Source organism: Populus trichocarpa, chromosome 5, assembly GCF_000002775.5.
Source record: "Populus trichocarpa isolate Nisqually-1 chromosome 5, P.trichocarpa_v4.1, whole genome shotgun sequence".
Lineage (NCBI taxonomy): Eukaryota > Viridiplantae > Streptophyta > Magnoliopsida > Malpighiales > Salicaceae > Populus > Populus trichocarpa.
In genome coordinates, this window is record NC_037289.2 from 21,676,096 (window position 1) to 21,696,317 (window position 20,222).

A 20,222-nucleotide genomic window follows, 5' to 3' on the forward strand; every position below is an offset into this window, starting at 1 on the left:
ATACGAGAAAGGGGTAGTTTTGGAAAGAGAAGTGTCTGGTATAGTGAGATGGGATATGGATCTGATGCGGTGCTTAGCTGGGAAAGTGTAACCTTATCTTGATTGATGATCTTGATCGGGGTCGATGCATGTTTTATGTTATAATATCATCTGTTTGGTAGTGAAATAAAAGTTATTTTTTAAAATATTTTTTTATTTTAAAATATATTAAAATAATATTTTTATTTTTAATATTAATATATTAGAATAATAAAATATATCCCAAAGCAAATAAACAATCATTTTGCATTTCTCTTCTTTTCAAGTTTTAGCTGTCTTTTATAAACAAATCAACGTGTGATTAATTTTTTTTTATTTTTTATTTTTGTAAAAACCAGTTCAGGATGTCATTTAAAAAATCAAGGTTAAATGAATTATCAGCAAAACTCCAATTGAGAAATTATGTGCCTTATTAAATTTGGACTTTTTAATGATAGATTGAGAAATTGAAGAGGAGGTGTTGTGTTGTGTCGTAGAGAATATTAAAAAAATGATATATATGCAAAAATATGGCTCACTAACACCATCATTTTTCAATCAATATTATAATCACTTATTATTATTATTATTATTATTATTATTATTATTATTATTATTATTTCAGATAAATACCTCTAAAGTAAGTAAAATAAGGGGAAAGAGGGATTCATCCAAATACATCCATTCTTTATTTTTAATATATATATATATAATATCGTTTTATGGGCTAAATTATATATAAAAAAGGGTTAAGTTAGCATTTAATGCTAAGTACCACCAGCACATAGGGTAGTGTAGGTAGAAAAAATTGGATTGATGTGATAAGGTTGGATCCGGTCCAACCGGGATTGCATAAGAATATAAAAATGTGATCTAAATTTTTTTTTTATTTTAAAATATATTAAAATAATTTTTTTATTTTTTTAAAAATATTTTTAACATCAGCACATCAAAATGATCTAAAAATATAAAAAAAATATTAATTTAAAGTAAAAAAAAATAAAAATAAAATTATATTTTTTTAAAAAGACTTTCAAAACATAATATCAAACACACCAGTCCAAATAGACCGATTAGACTAACTAAAAATAGCTTTTGTGCTTTTTTTAATTGAAATCTGTTTTAAATCTTGATTTTATATAAATTAAAATAATTTATTTATTATTTATAAAAATATGTTTTTTATTTATTTTATATATAAATATTTATTACACATTATTTTTAACCAAACATATTTTTTAAAATCACCGCTAAAACTATTTTTATTCGGGCACCTGGATAGAAAGAAAGAGAAATATCTTATTCGGGCATGGCATGCCCCTATGAGATTGGTGGCTCGCCAAGCCTTGGGTTGGTGATCTTGATTAGCCTTGCCTTGTGTTTTATCATGTCAAGACTTGGTGATGGATGAAGTAAACCGATGGTCCAATCTTGGGCCCAGTCCTACATCCATAGTCAAGGCATTTGGTTTGGACTTTAAAGTGGGTATTAAGTCTAGGCCCGTCAAGTGTTGTTTTCTTTTTTATGAAAAAAAAAAAAACAATGTCGTTGAACTCTGCTTTGTTCATATTGATTCCAAATCATGTTATTAATCTTTTTCATGAAATGATGCAATGGTGTTTTCCGTAGCCGATTAACCGTATTTATCAAATTTTGACTCCGAAATAATTCATTGTTTTATATGAATATGTATGGTATTAACGCATAAACAATGATTATTCAGTAGTTCATTTGTACCTTTTCTTTTTTAAGAAAATGACAAGTTGAAGTAAATAGAATAGGAGAACAGGCCATGCATGGAGGCCTGATTGGTTTTTTCATTTGGTATTGTAATTTAACTATATTTTTTAAAAAATTATTTTTTCTATTTTTTTAATTGTTCTAGTATTAAAATAAATTTTTTAAATAAATGTTTTTGATGGGGTATCCAAGACTCCAAGCCCAACCAGAGAGAAATCAGGCATAAACACTAAAAAGGCAACGAATCCCTACAAATAATGAAGATAAAATTCAATCTTTTCAGTTTATTTTTTAGATGTCACCAGTTTGAGTCTTACAAATCTCAGGATCACTAGAGGCTTACAAGGTCGTTAACTTTAGGACCCGTGGGATTAGTCGAGGTGCACACAAACTAACCCGGACACCACGTTAATAAAAAAATATCCAAACTTTTCTTTTTTCTTTCATTTCTCAATGAGAATGAAGTGACATCCAATCTAACCCATAACCAGCCAATTGGGCAAAATTCACACCAAATATGCATAATTCATCAAAAACTAATATAGATTCGGTCGATGTGGGTTGAGAAATATTACTGGCTAGCTCAATGAACATTGGTCGGCATGCATGAACACAACCATGCACGTTGGCTCTGGATGAATAATTACGAGTGCCCATCATGGCGATATATCATCCATCCATGCACAAAATGTCAAACAAAACAAAACACGTCTGAAAATGGCATACAAAACACGATAATTGCCTACCCCATGTAACATATATAATGTCCATGTAGATTCTTGTATGCTTCTATGATCCATCACGCATAAAAAAAAGTCAAAGAGTTGTTAAGAATTGGCATGGAGCATGGCCACCTTTTTCAACATGCATGCCGTCGAGAAATGCAGCTCATGTAGAGGCATACGTACGGTGTGTTCTAAGATAAGCACATGGCACGTTGGAAACCATTCATGATTGCTGGGGAGGGGGCAATGGGGTGCTTCTCCACGGTTATTTGCTCTTTACCAAACAAAATCATGGCAATTATAGCAGGTTAATTTGCTTTTCAGGGTTTTCAATAAAATGGGTGTGTGCACTGGTTGCTGCTCCGTGGCAGCTGAGATCAAAATCTGTATTCAATCATTTTTTATTTGATTTTTATTTATAAAAATAATTAAATTTAAATTTTGTAATATATATATAATCTAAACCGGTTCCAATCGACTGGTTTCGATTCGATTTGATTATTTTATATTAAAAACTAAAAATTATATTGTTTTTTGAGTTTTTTTGGACTTTCTAATAGGTTCTTTTCAGTTCGGTTTGATTCATTTATTAACTAAACTGGTTCGATTTACTTTTTTATTTTAGATTTATAAAACTAAAACCGAACCGAACCGGTTTTTTTAAAAAATATTCTAATTGATTTAATCGGGTTTTTTTCATGATTTGGTTTTATCAGTAATTTTTTTCTGATTTTTTCAATTTAATCAGTTTGTTGGTTTTTTTTCACCTCTAACTGAACTTTTATCTCCTTTTCCATGTAATATTTGGAAAGATATTCCAAAGTAACGGGGAATGAGATGGGCGAGGGAATGCACGAGTGACAGCATTTTAGTAGATGGATTTGTCTGCTAATTTTTTGGATTTTGAGTCTCCTAGAAGCTCCAAGAACAAAAGAGTTCCTATTTGCCTTTCCTGCTTTCATTCAGAACTATGATTTCTTCTTTTCCAATTTTTGCAGGGAGGAAGAGAGTGTTGAGGTAAACAGAGCTGGCAAAGCAGCGCGGTTCAGGGCGGGTCACTGGGCCTCCAGTTTGAATCAAATAGCATGTGAACATACCAAGATATTAGTAATAAAAAAACAATTGCTGTTCTTTATTTCGAGAATTTGGAACCATCCAGTGGAGGAGAAGTTTACAAAAACCGACCATGAAGAAGGGTGCAAATCTTGATTGAGTATTATAAAACAAACATAGTTGTTATTTTTTAAAATGTATTTTGTTTGAAAATATATTAAAATAATATTTTTTATTTTTTATAAATTATTTTTAATATTAGTATATGATCTGAAAACATTAAAAAATATTTTATGATTATTAAAGCAAGTTAATAAACAATCTCAAAATAATATGTTCATATTTTGTATAATTAACAGCTAAAAAAATCATAAATATTTAAAATCATGTTTAAAATTTATTTAAAAATTTTAATAATAAAAAATCAATTTTAATTGAATTTTCATCAACAATTTATTATTAGTATTATTATTTTTAAATTATTAAAATTTAAATAAAAACTTACACTAGTATTTAAGAACTATGTCAAAATAAAAAAGTAAGTGAATTTAATAGAAAAAATTTAGAGTGCCAAAAAAAATATTTTTTAAAAAATATTTAAAGTATAAAAAAAAACAACAAAGAATCATGCTCAGCACCTGACCTACTAGTAGCAGGCTAGGTGCACGCTCAACCCAACTTTATTTTTTTCTTGTATTATTTTTAAAAACAAATGTGACAGACAAGTTGTTAATCACAAATTGTCAAATATACACGCCGAAACAGGAATTAAACCTGCAACCTCAACTAATTTCTATTTTTTCATTAATAATTTATTTATTTATTTTAATTTTTTTATGCACTTCATCATGGACGTTTTAGTTTGAATTTGGTTGTTTATTATTTATTTATTTTCAAAGATAAGAAATTTCATTAATATTCGTGAAAAAAAAAAAATCATTCGCTCTCCATTAAAGAAGACTCCTCGTTGTCGTTTTTAAATCTCCCCTCTGTGCAGCTAATTGAACATGGCTAATGATTCAGTACTGAAGGTAATCGTAAATTCTATGGAAAAGTCAATAATAGTGTTTTCTTTTTCTTTTTCTTTTTCTTTTTCTTTTTCTTCGCAGAAAAGCCAGTGATAGTTAGCTTCTACGGTAGAGGCAAAACCAACATCAATGATATGCAAGGGACCAGGTAAAGTCTTAGAAGTCACCTTAGCTATTCTGGCCCCTCTCCCTCTCAACGATTGCTACATTTCCCTTTCTTATTTATTTTCCATCATTTTTCTCCATCAAATGAAAAGCTTTGGCCCTTTTCACCTTATTTTTTTTAAAAAAATCTTGCTCCAATTTTGTTTTCTAACTAAGGAATTTCATGTATTTTGTAGAATGGTATAAAATGCTTTTTAAAATTATTTTTTATTTAAAAATATATTAAAATAATTTTATTTTAATTTTTCTATTTTTAATATCAGAATATCAAAATTATCTAAAATATTAAATTAATATTTTTTTCAAATTAAACACAATTCAAAACATAAAAACAAACAAACAATAAAAAATTCATCCCTTGCTCAATAATTTGATTTTAATCAATGTCTTTTCAGTAGAGGAGTCCAACTAATACTATATTCCTATGTTTGTCCATCTCCCTTGCATAAAAAATATATATATAGCACAGCTGAGTGTGCAATTCCTGCCTTTTTCCTAATCTTTTTTGTCCTAAATTCTCCACGATAACATGCGGGGCATAAATAATTTATATTCACAATAATGTGCTTGAAATCGTGGGAAAATAAAATAAAAAAACAAGAAAGAAATTTGGGCTAATGAATATTATTGTGAGTATTGTATTTTTTAGATTGTAGTATTATAAATTTTATATTGCTCCACTAATTATTATAGGTGGCTAAGAATATAAATTTCTCTAAATACATGTTTCCTTCTTCTTCTTCTTCTTTTCCCTTTTTTATAATGGGCATTTTTACTCCTGAAAAAAAGTTTATAGGTATTAGTTTTTTAGTTTTCTAATGAAATTGTTGTGTTTGACTTTTTATAAATATTAAGAGTGTTATTAATTGATATTCGATTATTTTTTATTCATATTTTTTAAAGTATCCTTTTTAACAGCTGGTCTTTGCAAAATAAGTTTTAATTAGAAATAAAATTTTATATTTTGACTAACAATCATTTTGAATAAACTAAAATAGAAAGTCAATAATCTTTTACTTTTTTTTTTATTAATGTGAATATCCAGACTAGCTTGTGTGTACTTCGATTAATTTCACGTGTTCTAAAGTCAACAACCATATAAACCTCCAATGACTCTAAGATTTGTGGGACTCGAACTTGTAATCTCTATGAAGCAAATTTAAAACTTAATAAGTTCTCTGGATTCAATCTTTTACTGTTTAGAAACAAAAGAAGTATGCTATCCAATTCAAACTTCCCATGCATTGCATAAACACAGATTATTATTATTATTATTATTATTATTATTATTGTAATAAGACGGGAATTAATTAATTGTTGACGATATTTCTGTTCAAGGCCATGTAATTTTATAAATCGTACTTTCGGCCGGTTTTTATTCCTTTCTTGATTTTAGCTGGGCCGAATTCAAATTTCTGCTTACTGACGGGGGGCCCGCATTCAAATTAAATTAGTTAAGGCAACTATTATCATGGAACCATATGGATCAATCATAACACTTCACCGGCTAGATGCCTTTTTCCACACACCCGAGAAGTGGTATGATTAAGACCGTGCATGTTTGCTCTTCCACATTCATACCTCCGCGAACTTTTGATAGACTCCCACAGAAATGGACCTGCTGACTCGTTGCTGCGTGCTGCAACCCTCCCTGCGTCTTATGATGATTAACAGGAGTGCACTGTATTCTTATAGTAAAAGCACTGTATTCTTATAGTAAAAGCAAAAGGGAAATAGATAAATATAAGAATGTTATAAAAAAAAAAATAAGAGGATTTGAAATGACATCATTCTTTTAAAAATAAAAATTTACATTGATTTTTTTTTTAATTTTATCATTTAATATTGAGTTTGTTGAAAATTAAGTTTCGTGATTTTCTGTGTTTTCCTTTCTACAAGATTGTCCTAATCTCATGACATGGATTGTGAGTCTGATGGGTTAGCCCGGGTTATTCAATTATTTTTTTATCATTTTTCTTGAGACATAATGTTTTTTTAGATTTTATCATTTGATATTTTGTTAATTTAATAATTGAGCTTTATATTAGGTTATTTTGTTTACATGATTTGGTTTACAGGATTTAGTGGACTTACCTAGCTTTGTTGGTGCTTTATTTTTTTGGAGTTCTTTTAATTGCAACTTAAAAAATCCAAGTCAATCATTTGACATTTTTGCATCAACTTCTGATTCTTAAAAAATGCACATTCTATTAAGAATCAATTTGCAAAATAGTGTTTTAGTTGTAATAGTTGTGAGATCATGTTAGAAATCTGATTTGAAAAAAGAATTAGATTATTAAGGAATTAGATTGTTTCTATATCTTGAATTGTAATCCCCTATATTAATTACATTTTAACCCTTGATTTCTAAAATTTATTTGCAATCAAGTCACACTTGATTTATTATTCTATTTTAGTTTTTGACCAACGATACTTATACGTGTGATCCATCAGGTTTTCTAATAAGTTTGTCCAAATATAAATCACAATTCTAAATAAAATAAAATAAAATTAATTAATTTATAATCGATTCAACAATTAATTGATTTATATTCGAAGATTAAATACAATATTTAGCAGCTTGTCATGATCCCTTAAATATTAAGAAAGTCATAAGGGGTTTGACTTAACCTTTCAACAACCAGTTTCTCAGTGTAGTTATTATTCTTTCATCAACAATGTTCTGATTTAGACATTATAGCATGAAGTATGTTAACTGTGTCAAATCATATCCCCCCCCCCCAAATATCATAGTAATTGCTTCTTTGAATAAAATTTGAAACTCTTTTCAATTCTTATTCCATCTTGCGCAAGAATTTATAATTAATACTATTTAAGAGTAGTGGGAACATTTTTCCTGATTCACCATGGATGATGAATCCTCTCTTGATTGCTTAAATACCTTCATATAGTTTATGTTGTACCCAATATTTATTCAGTTGTTACTTTTGATTAGGATAATGTGTAGCAATATCAAGATATAATACTTTCTATATAAGATAACTTAGTGATCTCAAGTCTAATGATTACTTACACAATTATCACGTGAGCCTTCCTATAAACACAAGTAATCTCTTCATATAAAATTCTCACACGGGTCAATTCAGTGTGCATATCATCTGACAAGCACTTACATATTAGTTTTAGATATCTCTCATATCCAGTTTATGAGAATAATTACTTCATTTCATGAAAAAAAAATAACATAATATATATCAATCTCAACAACTCTAATTAATATCCAGTCTTAATAAAGCATTGACAAAAAACATGCATATTTCAAGCTTTAGTTTTTTATTTTTTTTTGAATTTCATCATTTAACATTTAACATTTGCTTGATTTTGAATTTGTCTTCATAAATTATTTTTGATTTGTTTTCTCTAAGGTTATCATAATTTTAAACAAACATTTTAACATATAGTTTGTATTTAATTTTATAAACATTTATTTCTATTATCATGTAATTAAATAAAAAATCATTCTAAAAAAACAAAGTTATAATCAGTGGAATCTATCATCCGTATCGTAAATTTGACGAATTAAGTTGCGAAGCTCAAGTCGATTCACATGTTGCCTTCTCAATATTAAAAAATAAGGTAATTTTGATTTTTTTTTTAAGTTATACCACACTTTTTAACAGTCATTCAAGTTATTTTTGAGTTCACTAAATTGAATGAGTCACATTAAAATAATTTTTACATAATTTAATTTTAAATTTGAGTTAGATAAAAATAAATTTTTAAAATTTTAAACTTGATTCATTAAGCTATATGTAATAATAATATCTAATAATTTTTTATATTTGAATATTTCTTTCCTTTCAATTTTTTATTTATTTAAGCTGCCGCCTAACACGCCAAAACTACTTACAAAGAAGATATGTATATTATTATATATAATCATGAAAAAAACAAGGTAGGTAAATTATACTCATGGGTAGGGGTGTTCAAAAAAACCGAAAAACCGATTAAACCGAGAAAACCGAAAAAAAAATAACCGAAAAAACCGAACCGTGAAAAAAACCCGATTAAACCGATTAAAATTTTGAAAAAACCGACCGGTTCGGTTTTTCAAGCCTGGAACCGGAAAAACCGAACCGAACCCGAACCCGAACCGAAAAAAACCGGACAAAAAACCGAGCCAAAACCGAAAAAACCGAGCTAAACCGGTTTTTGCTCTAAAAAACCGAACCGAACCGAACCAAAACCGGTCGGTTTGAACCGGTTTCGGTTCGGTTTCGGTTTTTTTTTTTTTAAATTCGGTTTGGTTACTTTTTTTGATAAAAACCGAACCGAACCGAACCTTGAACACCCCTACATTTTAACAGTCATTCCAGTTATTTTCGAGTTCATTAAGTCAAATGAGTCACATTAAAATAATTTTTACATAATTTAATTTTAAACTTGAATTAGATAAAAATTAATTTTTAAAATTTTAAACTTGATTCATTAAGCTATATGTAATAATAATATCTAATAATTTTTTATATTTGAATATTTCTTTCCTTTCAATTTTTTATTTATTTAAGCTGCCGCCTAACACGCCAAAACTACTTACAAAGAAGATATGTATATTATTATATATAATCATGAAAAAAACAAGGTAGGTAAATTATACTCATGGGTAGGGGTGTTCAAAAAAACCAAAAAACCGATTAAACCGAGAAAACCGGAAAAAAAATAACCGAAAAAACCGAACCGTGAAAAAAACCCGATTAAACCGATTAAAATTTTGAAAAAACCGACCGGTTCGGTTTTTCAAGCCCGGAACCGGAAAAACCGAACCGAACCCGAACCGAAAAAAACCGGACAAAAAACCGAGCCAAAACCGAAAAAACCGAGCTAAACCGGTTTTTGCTCTAAAAAACCGAACCGAACCGAAACCGGTCGGTTTGAACCGGTTTCGGTTTTTTTTTTTAAATTCGGTTTGGTTACTTTTTTTGATAAAAACCGAACCGAACCTTGAACACCCCTACATTTTAACAGTCATTCCAGTTATTTTCGAGTTCATTAAGTCAAATGAGTCACATTAAAATAATTTTTACATAATTTAATTTTAAACTTGAGTTAGATAAAAATTAATTTTTAAAATTTTAAACTTGATTCATTAAGCTATATTTAATAATAATATCTAATAATTTTTTATATTTGAATATTTTTTTCCTTTCAATTTTTTATTTATTTAAGCTGCCGCGTAACACGCCAAAACTACTTATAAAGAAGATATGTATATTATTATATATAATCATGAAAAAAACAAGGTAGGTAAATTATACTCATGGGCCACATACACGTGGTCGTAAATGTACACGGAGGAATTTCTATTGCGACCGTCCTCCGCCACCGCCCATGACGCGCACTCGGCCCCACTTCTTAAAGCGCTGCCTCACGCCGGGCCATACCCAACCCACGAAGATTCTCGCTAATCCAAATTACCATTACGCCCTCTTGCTTTTTTTTCCACACTAACCTACCACGTTGATAGGATTTAATTGCTAACTGGTCCTAATATTTACATCAAGCATTAATGCCCACTCTGAAACCAACGGTTACTGCAGTGATTTTAAGGGCTCGAAAGTCTGATTTTTCCGTGGGAATTAATTTGGAGGCCTCCAAATTGTTTTAAGGGCCAAATCTGTCAAGTACACAGCATTATTTCTCTCTAAATTTAACGTAATGCATGCTTTTAAAAAATACATTTTCATATATTTTTTATTTTTAATATGAACACTTTAAAACAATAAAAAAAACATAAAAAATAATTAAATTTAATATTTTTTAAACGAAAAATAATTTAAAAACATAAAGTAATACAATGCTAAATGGACGTTTAATGTATTGAAATAAAAAAAATCTTTACAATCCAATAAAAAATAAATAATTTATTTTTCATAATCTTATTTGAAGCTTCGAATCTTTATAGAATAAATTTCGATTTCAATGATCATACCAAATCAACATAACTTTTAAAATGCACTAATCTTGTTTTCTTTTACCCCAAGAATAAAGAAGCACCCGTCAAACATGGCAACACAATCTTCATTGAAAAAATGGATACCAATTTTCTATTTAATTAAAATTTCAAGATACAGCAAAATCTCTCTAAAATCCCAAAAAAATAGCAGTACAATACAAGAGAATCAGGTAGAATTATAAAACAAATGCCTGTAGTTGCCGACTCTAGTTCGATAGGAATAAATAGTACTTCCGATGCATTTTATGACTTGCCAACTTTATTTTTAATTTTATAATGTACGACAGTTCTCAAGAGGACCAAACAACAGCATAAGAAGCAAGCAACGACAGCAGGAGAGAGAAAAACAAACAAATAAAGAGTTGCACACAGAGGCACAGAGGGATCTAACAAACATGGGGTGATACCCGATGACAAATACAGCGGAAGCAGCCGTACTTGTTTTTCTTGTAGCTGCTAATCAGATTAATCTCGAAAAGCTTCCTTTTGGTGAGTTCTTCTTTTTTGTTTGATCTTTCAACTGTCGCCGTCGTCTATAGTTACATCGTCCTTTGTTCAGTGCATGTCAACGGTCAATGGACCGTGTTTTTCTGCTCTTTTCGTGCTTGATTATGCTGTTCTTGTTTTTTTTCTTAACTTCCGATTGCTTCTTCTGTTTTTTCTTTTAGAGTTTCATGCTTTAACCTGCTGTGTATGATCACGCAGTCTTCTTCTTCTTTTTTATTTAATTGAATAAATAAATTGATTCGTGATTCTTTGGAGAATATTTTTGTATTTCTTTATTTTTATCAGATTCTCATACCTGGCTGTTTTTTTGAGTGTTCTTTCGATCAGGTTTGTCATAAATAGAGAGCAGTTGCTCTTTCGTATACTGAATACTTTCTGGACTTGAAAGCTCTACTGATCAGGTATTTTTTGTTTTTAGTCTGGATTTATTTGTTTCAAGTTGTGAAGGATCTGATCTTATAAATTGTCAGTGTTGTTAACATTGAAATTGAATTAAGCATGTTTTGTTTGTTGATTTTGTTGACATAGGTACAAGGAGTGAAATACAAAGCTCAGTATTGAGAATCAGTGCTGGTTTGACTGGTTGTTGGTCGTATTTATATCTGGTTTTGGACTGGATCATCACTTACTGCTTCAAGGATCGAATTTTGTCGTGTCTGCGATCGGAATTGGAAAGTGGTAGTGCTTATTGGATTCAATTATGGCTGCCAGGTCGCAAGCAGATTCTAAACGGAAGTATTCATGGTGGTGGAACAGCCACATCAGCCCAAAAAACTCAAAATGGCTTCAAGAGAATCTAACAGGTATTGGTTTGTTTCTTAGGAATTTAGTTTGGATTTTTGTTTAGTGTGCAAGTGGGGTGTACTTAACTGTTTAATCATTTTTCCATATATCAAGTGAGTGAGCTGGCTATTTGGAAGACATGGTAACCAAGACATTACAATGAATGGCACCAACATTTTGCCTCAGCTGACTGTCAACTTTTTGAAGAATAGCTTTTATTAACCATCTTCCTTCTTAGAAAATAAACAAATTGAACTAATTTTAATGAAGATCGACACCTCATGTTAATTGTTGCTGCGTAGTTCTACGTATGCCCTCGTGATGAAGTGGATCTCTGATCTCCTAACATCTCTACTGCAACCGGGGCCGAAAGGAAACTAATTGAAGAATTCAAAACAAATGAATGGAATCAGTTAAAACTCTTGAAATGTATGCACAAAATAAAAAAAAGTTGGAAGGTATTTAGCCTGCATTTACTTTTGGTGTGAGCCTTAATTGCACCTGGCTGCATTTGATCATCGCAAACATCTCTGCATTTACTTGCTGCTGTATATTCGATAACTTAAATGATAAACTGGGTACTAAAATCTAAGAATCGGATGATAATTACTGCCAATGTGATTTTCGTGGTTGCAAAGATATAGCTTCCGAAATTTGGTCTCATGCTTGTGTCTTTGCTTTTCATTTTCCTTACAATTGATAGGTTTATCCAAGGGTTCAATCTATAAGTTTTTTCTATTATGGCATGAAATTACATCACCTCTCTGATATCTTTGATCTCCTTATTTTTGTGAATTGATTGTCCTATTTCTTGGGTAAAGAAACCAAATTTTTGGAGAAACATTCTCCTTGGTTTGCTACACTATATCACTGCATAGTATTTAACAAAGAGTATCAGTTAACGAACTCTTTATGTCAATCCACACCCTGACTCTCCTTGGATGGTTTGTAATTCTGCTTGTAGTTTAATTTGGTGATTTGTGGTTAATAAAACTGCGGTTACTCTTTTAATCAGAAGGTGGAACCGATGGATATATTTTATTGCTAATTACTTGTAGACCACCACAGTTTCTTGTACTTATTCAAAGTATATACTGAATTTGAGTTTTATCTTCTTTATTACTTCTTTCATTCTGTAGGTTTTGTGCTAGACTTACAGCAGCATTTGCTATCTATCGGCATTTAACTGTTCAACAATTCTCTTTTCTATGAACAGGTATGGATTTCAAAGTCAAACAAATGATCAAACTCCTTGAAGAAGACGCAGATTCCTTTGCAAGGAGGGCAGAGATGTACTATAAGAAACGCCCGGAGCTTATGAAATTAGTTGAAGAGTTTTATAGAGCATATCGTGCATTGGCTGAAAGATATGATCATGCCACCGGGGCCCTTCGCCAGGCACATCGAACAATGGCAGAAGCATTCCCCAACCAAGTCCCCCTTATGCTTGGCGATGATTCTCCTGCAGGTTCTGCTACTGATGGTGATCCCCGTACACCTGATATGCCACCAATACGTGCACCTTTTGACCCTGATGAGCTGCAAAAGGATGCTTTGGGTGTTTCACCATCTCATAGGAATGGAGCTTTTACTGAAGAATCAGATTCTGTTCCTGGAAGAAAGGGTTTGAAACAGCTCAATGATCTTTTTGGGTCTGGAGATGGGGTGAACCATGCTAAATTTTCAGAAGGGAGGGCAAGAAAAGGCCTCAGTTTCCATGATCCAGAGGAGAAAGAGCAAGGTGTGTGGAATGACAGTAGCCATGATCTCAAGGCTCGAATCCCATCCCAGTCTGAACGAGTGAGTCAAGCCGAGCTAGAAATTTTAACTTTAAAGAATGCGCTTGCTAAACTAGAAGCTGAAAAAGAAGCTGACCTGCTTCGGTATGAGAATAGTTTGGAAAGATTGTCTAATCTGGAGTCAGAAGTCTCTCGTGCAACAGAGGATTCCAGGGGACTTAATGAACGAGCCAGCAAATCTGAAGCTGAAGTTCTAACTTTGAAGGAAGCCCTTGCCGAGTTAGAGGCTGAAAAGAAATCTAGTTTTCTTCAATACCAGCATTGTTTGGAAAAAATATCTAATCTGGAGAACAGTATATCTCATGTCCAAAAGGATGCAGGAGAACAAAATGAGCGAGCTGGCAAGGCCGAAATTGAAGCTCAATCTCTAAAGCAAGACCTGGCTAGATTAGAAGCTGAAAAAAATGTTGTGCTGGTTCAGTACAAACAATGTTTGGAGAAGATATCTGATCTAGAAGACCAATTACTGAATGCACAGGAAGATGCCAGGAGGTTCAGTGAGCGTGCGGGTGATGCTGAAAGGGAAATTGATACCTTGAAGCAAGCTTTGACCAAGCTAACTGAAGAGAAGGAAGCTGCTGTCACTCAGTACCAGCAGTGCTTGGCAACAATTGTCAGCCTGGAGCATAAAATTACTTGTTTTGAGGAGGAAGCCCGAAGGCTTAACTCAGAGATAGATGATGGGGCTGTGAAGCTAAAGGATGCTGAAGAGAGGTGTATTCTGTTGGTAAAATCAAATCAAACCATGCAGTCTGAGTTAGAGTCATTGGTGCAGAAAGTGGCAGCTCAAAGCGAAGAAGTTACGGAGAAGAAGGAGGAGTTGGGGAGACTTTGGACTTGTGTACAAGAAGAGCGATTGAGATTCATTGAGGCTGAAACTGCTTTTCAAACTCTACAGCATCTGCACTCTCAATCTCAGGAAGAACTGAGATCTATGGCGGCTCAGCTTCAGAACAGGTCTCAAATTTTGGACGAACTGGAAGCCCGTAATCAGAGTTTAAAAGATGAAGTGGAGCATGTCAAGGTGGAGAACAAGAGTGTAAGTGAAGTCAACTTATCCTCAGCTCTGACTATACAGAATCTGCAAGATGAGATTTCAAGCTTAAGGGAGACCATAACAAAACTTGAAGCAGAGGTTGAGCTTCGAGTGGACCAAAGAAATGCTCTTCAGCAAGAAATTTACTGTCTGAAGGAGGAGTTAAATGACCTTAACCGGAAGCATCAGGCAATCATGGGGCAGGTGGAATCAGTTGGTTTCAGCCCAGAGTCCTTTGGGTTGTCTGTGAAGGATTTGCAAGATGCCAACATAAAGCTAAAGGAGGTTTGTGAGCAAGACAGAAGTGAAAACGTAGCTCTTTTGGAAAAGTTGGAGATCATGGACAAACTTATTGAAAAAAATGCTCTCCTGGAGAATTCTTTATCAGATTTGAATGTTGAGCTAGAAGGGGTTAGAGAGAAGGTAAAGGAACTGGAAGAATCCTGTCAATCTCTTTTGGGAGAGAAATCCATTCTTGTTTCTGAGAAGGCTTTGCTGGCCTCTGAGTTGCAATTTGTGACTGATAATTTGGAGAAACTTACAGAGAAGAACAGCGTTCTGGAGAATTTCCTCATTGCTGCCAATGCTGAACTTGAGGGGCTGAGAGTAAAATCAAAGAGCTTAGAAGATTTATGCCTGCTGCATGAGAATGAGAAGTCTGACCTGGCCTCTATGAAAGGAAGTTTAACTTCTCAGTTGGACATCACTGAGAAAAGCCTGAAGGATTTGGAGAAAAATTATAAAGAATTAGAAGAGAGATATTCCCTTCTGGAGAAAGAGAGAGAATCCACACTTCATGAAGTAGAAGAATTACAGGTTTCTTTAGATGCCAAAAAGCAAGAACATGCTAATCTAGCCAAGTTGAGTGAGTCCCAATTGGCTGGTATGGCATCACAGATCTGCTTTCTACAAGAAGAAGGTCAGTGCAGAAAGAAAGAATATGAAGAGGAGCTGGACAAAGCTGTGAATGCGGAGATTGAGATCTTTATCTTGCAGAAAAGTGCACAAGAACTGGAAGAAAAGAATTTTTCCCTCTTGCTTGAGCATCAGAAGCTCCTGGAGGCATCTAAACTTTCAGAGGAACAGATCTCTGATCTGAAACATGAAAATTGTGAACAACAAGTAGAGTTGAAATGCATCTCTGATCAAATTAACAATCTGAGAGTGGGACTTTATCAGGTGTTGAAGGCTCTTGAACTTGATGCAAACCAGTGTGAAAATAAAACGGAGCAAGACCAAAAACTTGTGAACCATGTACTCAACAAACTTCAAGAAACACAAGAGTTTCTCTTCAAGATGCAAGATGAAAATCAACAGTTGGTCATCGAGAACTCTGTTCTAGTTACACTGCTTGGGCAACTTCAACTAGAGGTGGAAAATCTTGTGATGACTAAAAATATCCTTGATCAGGAGTTGACAACCAGGTCTGAGCAGTTCTTGGTTTTGAAGAATGAGAGCCAAAAGCTTTCAGGGATAAATGAAGTGATGAAATTGAAGTTAATAGAGGGAGACCACAAAGAGGAGGCTTTGAAGGTTGAACTAAGCAATCTTCACGGGCAGCTGTCAGACTTGCAAGGTGCTCACCAGAACCTACAGGAATTGAACTGCAAGGTTCTTGATGAGCAGAGGTCCTTGATGAAATCATTTTCTGACGTGCTGATGGAGAAATGTAAACTAGAAGAGGAAAACTGCTGCATTCTTTATGAAACTGTATCTCAAAGTACCCTTTCTCTAATTTTCAGGGATATCATCTGCGAAAAATCTGTGGAAACAAAAGGCCTTGGTGAAAATCTAGATAAACTGTATCATGACAACAATGGTCTCAATGAGAAGGTGAAGATATTGGAGAAGGAGTTAGATAAGCTCTGTTCCTTAGAGGATGAGAAGAGAGAGTTGTGTGAAATGGTGGAGGATCTTAAGTGCAAGTATGATGAGGTCGGGATGATACAATCAGATCAAGAAATGCAGATCATCAAACTATCTGGAGATTATGATCAGAAAAGTAAGGAGGCTGAAAAGTTTTGTGAAGTAAATCAGAAATTGGAGTCTGAAATGAGGAAATTGCATGAAGAATTTCAAGAAGTTAAAGGCAGGGAGGAAAATTTGAGTAATGAACTGGTAAAGGGAAGAAATGAGATTGAATTACTAGAGTCTCAGGCTGTTGCATTGTTCGGTGAACTACAGATATCTGCTGTGCGAGAAGCCTTGTTTGAAGGAAAGATTCATGAGCTCCTTGAATTATGTGAGAGACTTGAAGATGGAAATTGCTCAAAAGACGTGGAGATCAACCAGCTGAAAGAAAGAGTTGGTACTTTGGAAGGCGGAAATGCAGACCTCAAAGCTCTGATGGCTGCATATTTTCCAGCTTTCATGTCTTTGAGGGATTGTGTAACATCACTGGAGAAGCACACTCTTTCAGATGTGACATTTAATGAAGTTGACAACAAGGAACCAAAGGTAATTTCTATTTTATCTGATTTTGAATCGTTCCGTTATTGCAACTTTACTTGGCCTGGTTCTACAAGTGACATGATCAAAATCCCATCCATTAATTGTCTAATCATACTGTGGGGTTTGTAAAATTTATCACATCAATCACTCCTTGAGACTTTACCTGTATTAACGTTTATAAGCTCTCATGCTCCATTCAAACCCAGAGTTGATGTGCCCAGACATTACTTCTATACTATTATCATTGATTTTTTGTTTTGTTTTTGTTTGATAACTTGTCAGCTTCTTATCTGCAAAATTGGGGTTTATCAATGGTTATTCTTCCACTTCTTCCCCGTTCCCATTTAAACAAAGGCCCTAGTTACATATTTCTTCAAATCTTTTTTGTAGTACGTTGTCATTTCTGAACCCTGTATTAAAGTAAGCTGGTTCTCATTTTCAATGCTGTTGGACAGGATTTATATAAGCTTCCTTGTGATGCACCGAATAATTTTAGTTGTCAATTATTCATAAGCTGCAAATACATATTGTTTTCTATATCAAGTTCATGGTTTTTGATATTTTGCTTATATTCCACTTGTTGCAGGATGCTGCAATGGTGGTGCATGCCAAAAGCTGTCAACAAATGAGTGAAGGACAGAGTAGCGTAGTACCAGGTGGAACTTTGGACTTCCAGGAATTGCAAATGAGGGTTATAGCCATTGAGAAGGCAGTCATTGAGAAGGAGAGACTTGTTATGGTGGAAAACTTGAGTTCTCATTCCAAACTCGATGCTGCGATGAGGCAGATTGAGGAGTTGAAATCTGGAAGCAGCTTGCATCTAGCAGGTATTGAAACAAGGAAGTATGCCAAGCCAAATCCGGAGCAAGAGGAACTGAGGGCCGTGCTCCGTGATGATCTCAGGCAGCAGAAACAAACACGTGAAATCTCCGAGGATGGGAGTGAAGTGATGACAAAAGACATAATGCTTGATCAGATATCTGAATGTTCATCTTATAGAATAAGCAGAAGAGAAACTATGGAGGCTGATTATCAGATGCTTGAAATATGGGAAACTGCTGACCGGAATGACAGCAATGACCTGACTGTTGGAAAAACTCAGAAGGTGATTGCTTCACAGGCAGAGAAAAAACACACCAGGCAGCATCCCTCCACAGAATCAATGATTGAGAAGGAGGTGGGTGTGGACAAATTAGAGATCTCAAAGACATTATCAGGGTCTCGTCAAGAAGGAAATAAGAGGAAAATTCTAGAAAGACTTGATTCTGATGCTCAAAAGTTGACAAATCTTCAAATAACAGTTCAAGATTTGAAGAGTAAGGTGGAGATTACAGAGAAGAGCAAAAAGGGAAAGGGTATTGAATATGATAATGTGAAGGAGCAGCTGGAAGAATCCGAGGAGGCCATCATGGAGCTGTTAGAAGTCAATCGCAAATTAATGAAGACTGTTGAAGACGAGCCACTGTACTTTGATGAGAAGTCCACACTAATACCAGATGAGAGTGGCACTGTCAGGAGAGTAAAAATTTTAGAACAGGCAAGAAGAGGATCAGAGAACATTGGGCGTTTGCAGTTGGAGGTGCAGAAATTGCAGTTCCTTTTGCTGAAACTCGATGGCGAAAACAGCAGTAGAGGAAAAACAAAAATCACAGAGCGAAAAACAAGAGTTTTACTGCGGGACTATCTGTATGGTGGAACAAGAACAAGCCAGAAGCAGAAGAAAGGGCGCTTTTGTTCATGTGTGCAACCTCCAACTAAAGGAGATTGAGGCGATTACATTTTACCGGAAAATAATCGGTGTAGTTCAATTTTTTTATTGACATTAGTTGCTTTGTGCATAAACTTTCCTTGCTAGATATGGCGTTATATAGAGGGCTAAACTCTCTGTTTTTTTTTGCCTTGCTTGCTTTGAGAGGACCCGGTCTTCTTTTAGTTTAGAGATCCTGCTGTACATGTCAGGCCCCGTCTAATCAGAAGAAGCTGCTCTATTAGAGCTTTGTTTTCCCCTTCATTTTGTGTGCATGTTGGAATACTTTTTCATAGCTCATAAATTTAATTAGTTTCATTAATAATTGCGAATTCAAATGGCACCGGATTACTTGCCCGCAGCACTGTTGAGATTTTTCTTCAAAACTGATTTCTAATTGTTATGCTGCGAGTGTTTTCCGAGTTCTTGCCTCGCGATTTTCCCCAAGGGATCAACTTGCTTGCAACATTGTTCTCCATGACCAGAGCAACATCAGGATGCAATTCATCTCCACAAATCCATTACAATATTGTAGAGTAAACAGCATACCAGGATAACACTTTGCAGTTTCCGCTTATCATGTCTCCGCTTAAACTCGCTGAGGATTCTCCAGCTGCCCATTAACTGCAAGAACGACCTCACTGCAATCAACCTTGCAGCCTCAAGGCCGGCATTGAAAGTGGACATGGAAGCTGAGATTCCATCACTGCTTCAGGAGTTATGAGCCATGGAGGAAGAGGATAGCCTATCCCCATCGACAATATACTCTCTGGTTTCCGCTCCTTGAGATAAAATGCTTGAGTTGCCATGCAAACATTCTCCATTCTGACAGAGTTCGAAAAATCCTGAGCACTTTAATAGTCTTGGCACTGTCAAGCCACCAGGCCAACCTTTCACAATATCTAAAAATCTCATTTCATGTACAGCAGTACCCTGCAAGAACATGCTATAATTTCTCTCTCGGCCATACCAATCATCCGAGGTTTCCACTGCCGGAAGGGTCATGATGACATGCGCTGCATCAATTGCTCCACAACAATTCAGAAAGCCCAGCAAAGTATCGAATCTGCACATGATTTCCTGTTTTTTTTTTAAATATATTAAAATAATATTTTTTTATTTTTTAAAAATAATGTTTGATATTAGTACTTCAAAACAATTCAAAAATATAAAAAAATATTAATTTTTTAAAAAAT

At 33.7% G+C, this 20,222-nt stretch overlaps 1 protein-coding gene across 2 annotated transcripts; it reads left to right on the forward strand.

Annotated features, from left to right (window-relative positions):
- The first annotated feature begins 10,980 nt into the window (after nt 1-10,980).
- Nucleotides 10,981-19,290, forward strand: LOC7464699 (protein NETWORKED 1D). Of its 2 annotated transcripts, none has more exons than XM_024601091.2 (5): nt 10,981-11,192; nt 11,523-11,611; nt 11,739-12,013; nt 13,210-17,285; nt 17,866-19,290. In XM_024601091.2, exons 3-5 carry the CDS (start codon nt 11,911-11,913, stop codon nt 19,045-19,047), a joined length of 5,361 nt encoding a protein of 1,786 aa, XP_024456859.2. In that variant the 5' UTR covers nt 10,981-11,192; nt 11,523-11,611; nt 11,739-11,910; the 3' UTR covers nt 19,048-19,290. The 2 variants fall into 2 exon arrangements, with proteins under 2 accessions (XP_024456859.2, XP_002306789.3); XM_002306753.4 differs by having other exon boundaries at nt 11,538-11,611.
- The last annotated feature ends 932 nt before the right edge of the window (nt 19,291-20,222 follow it).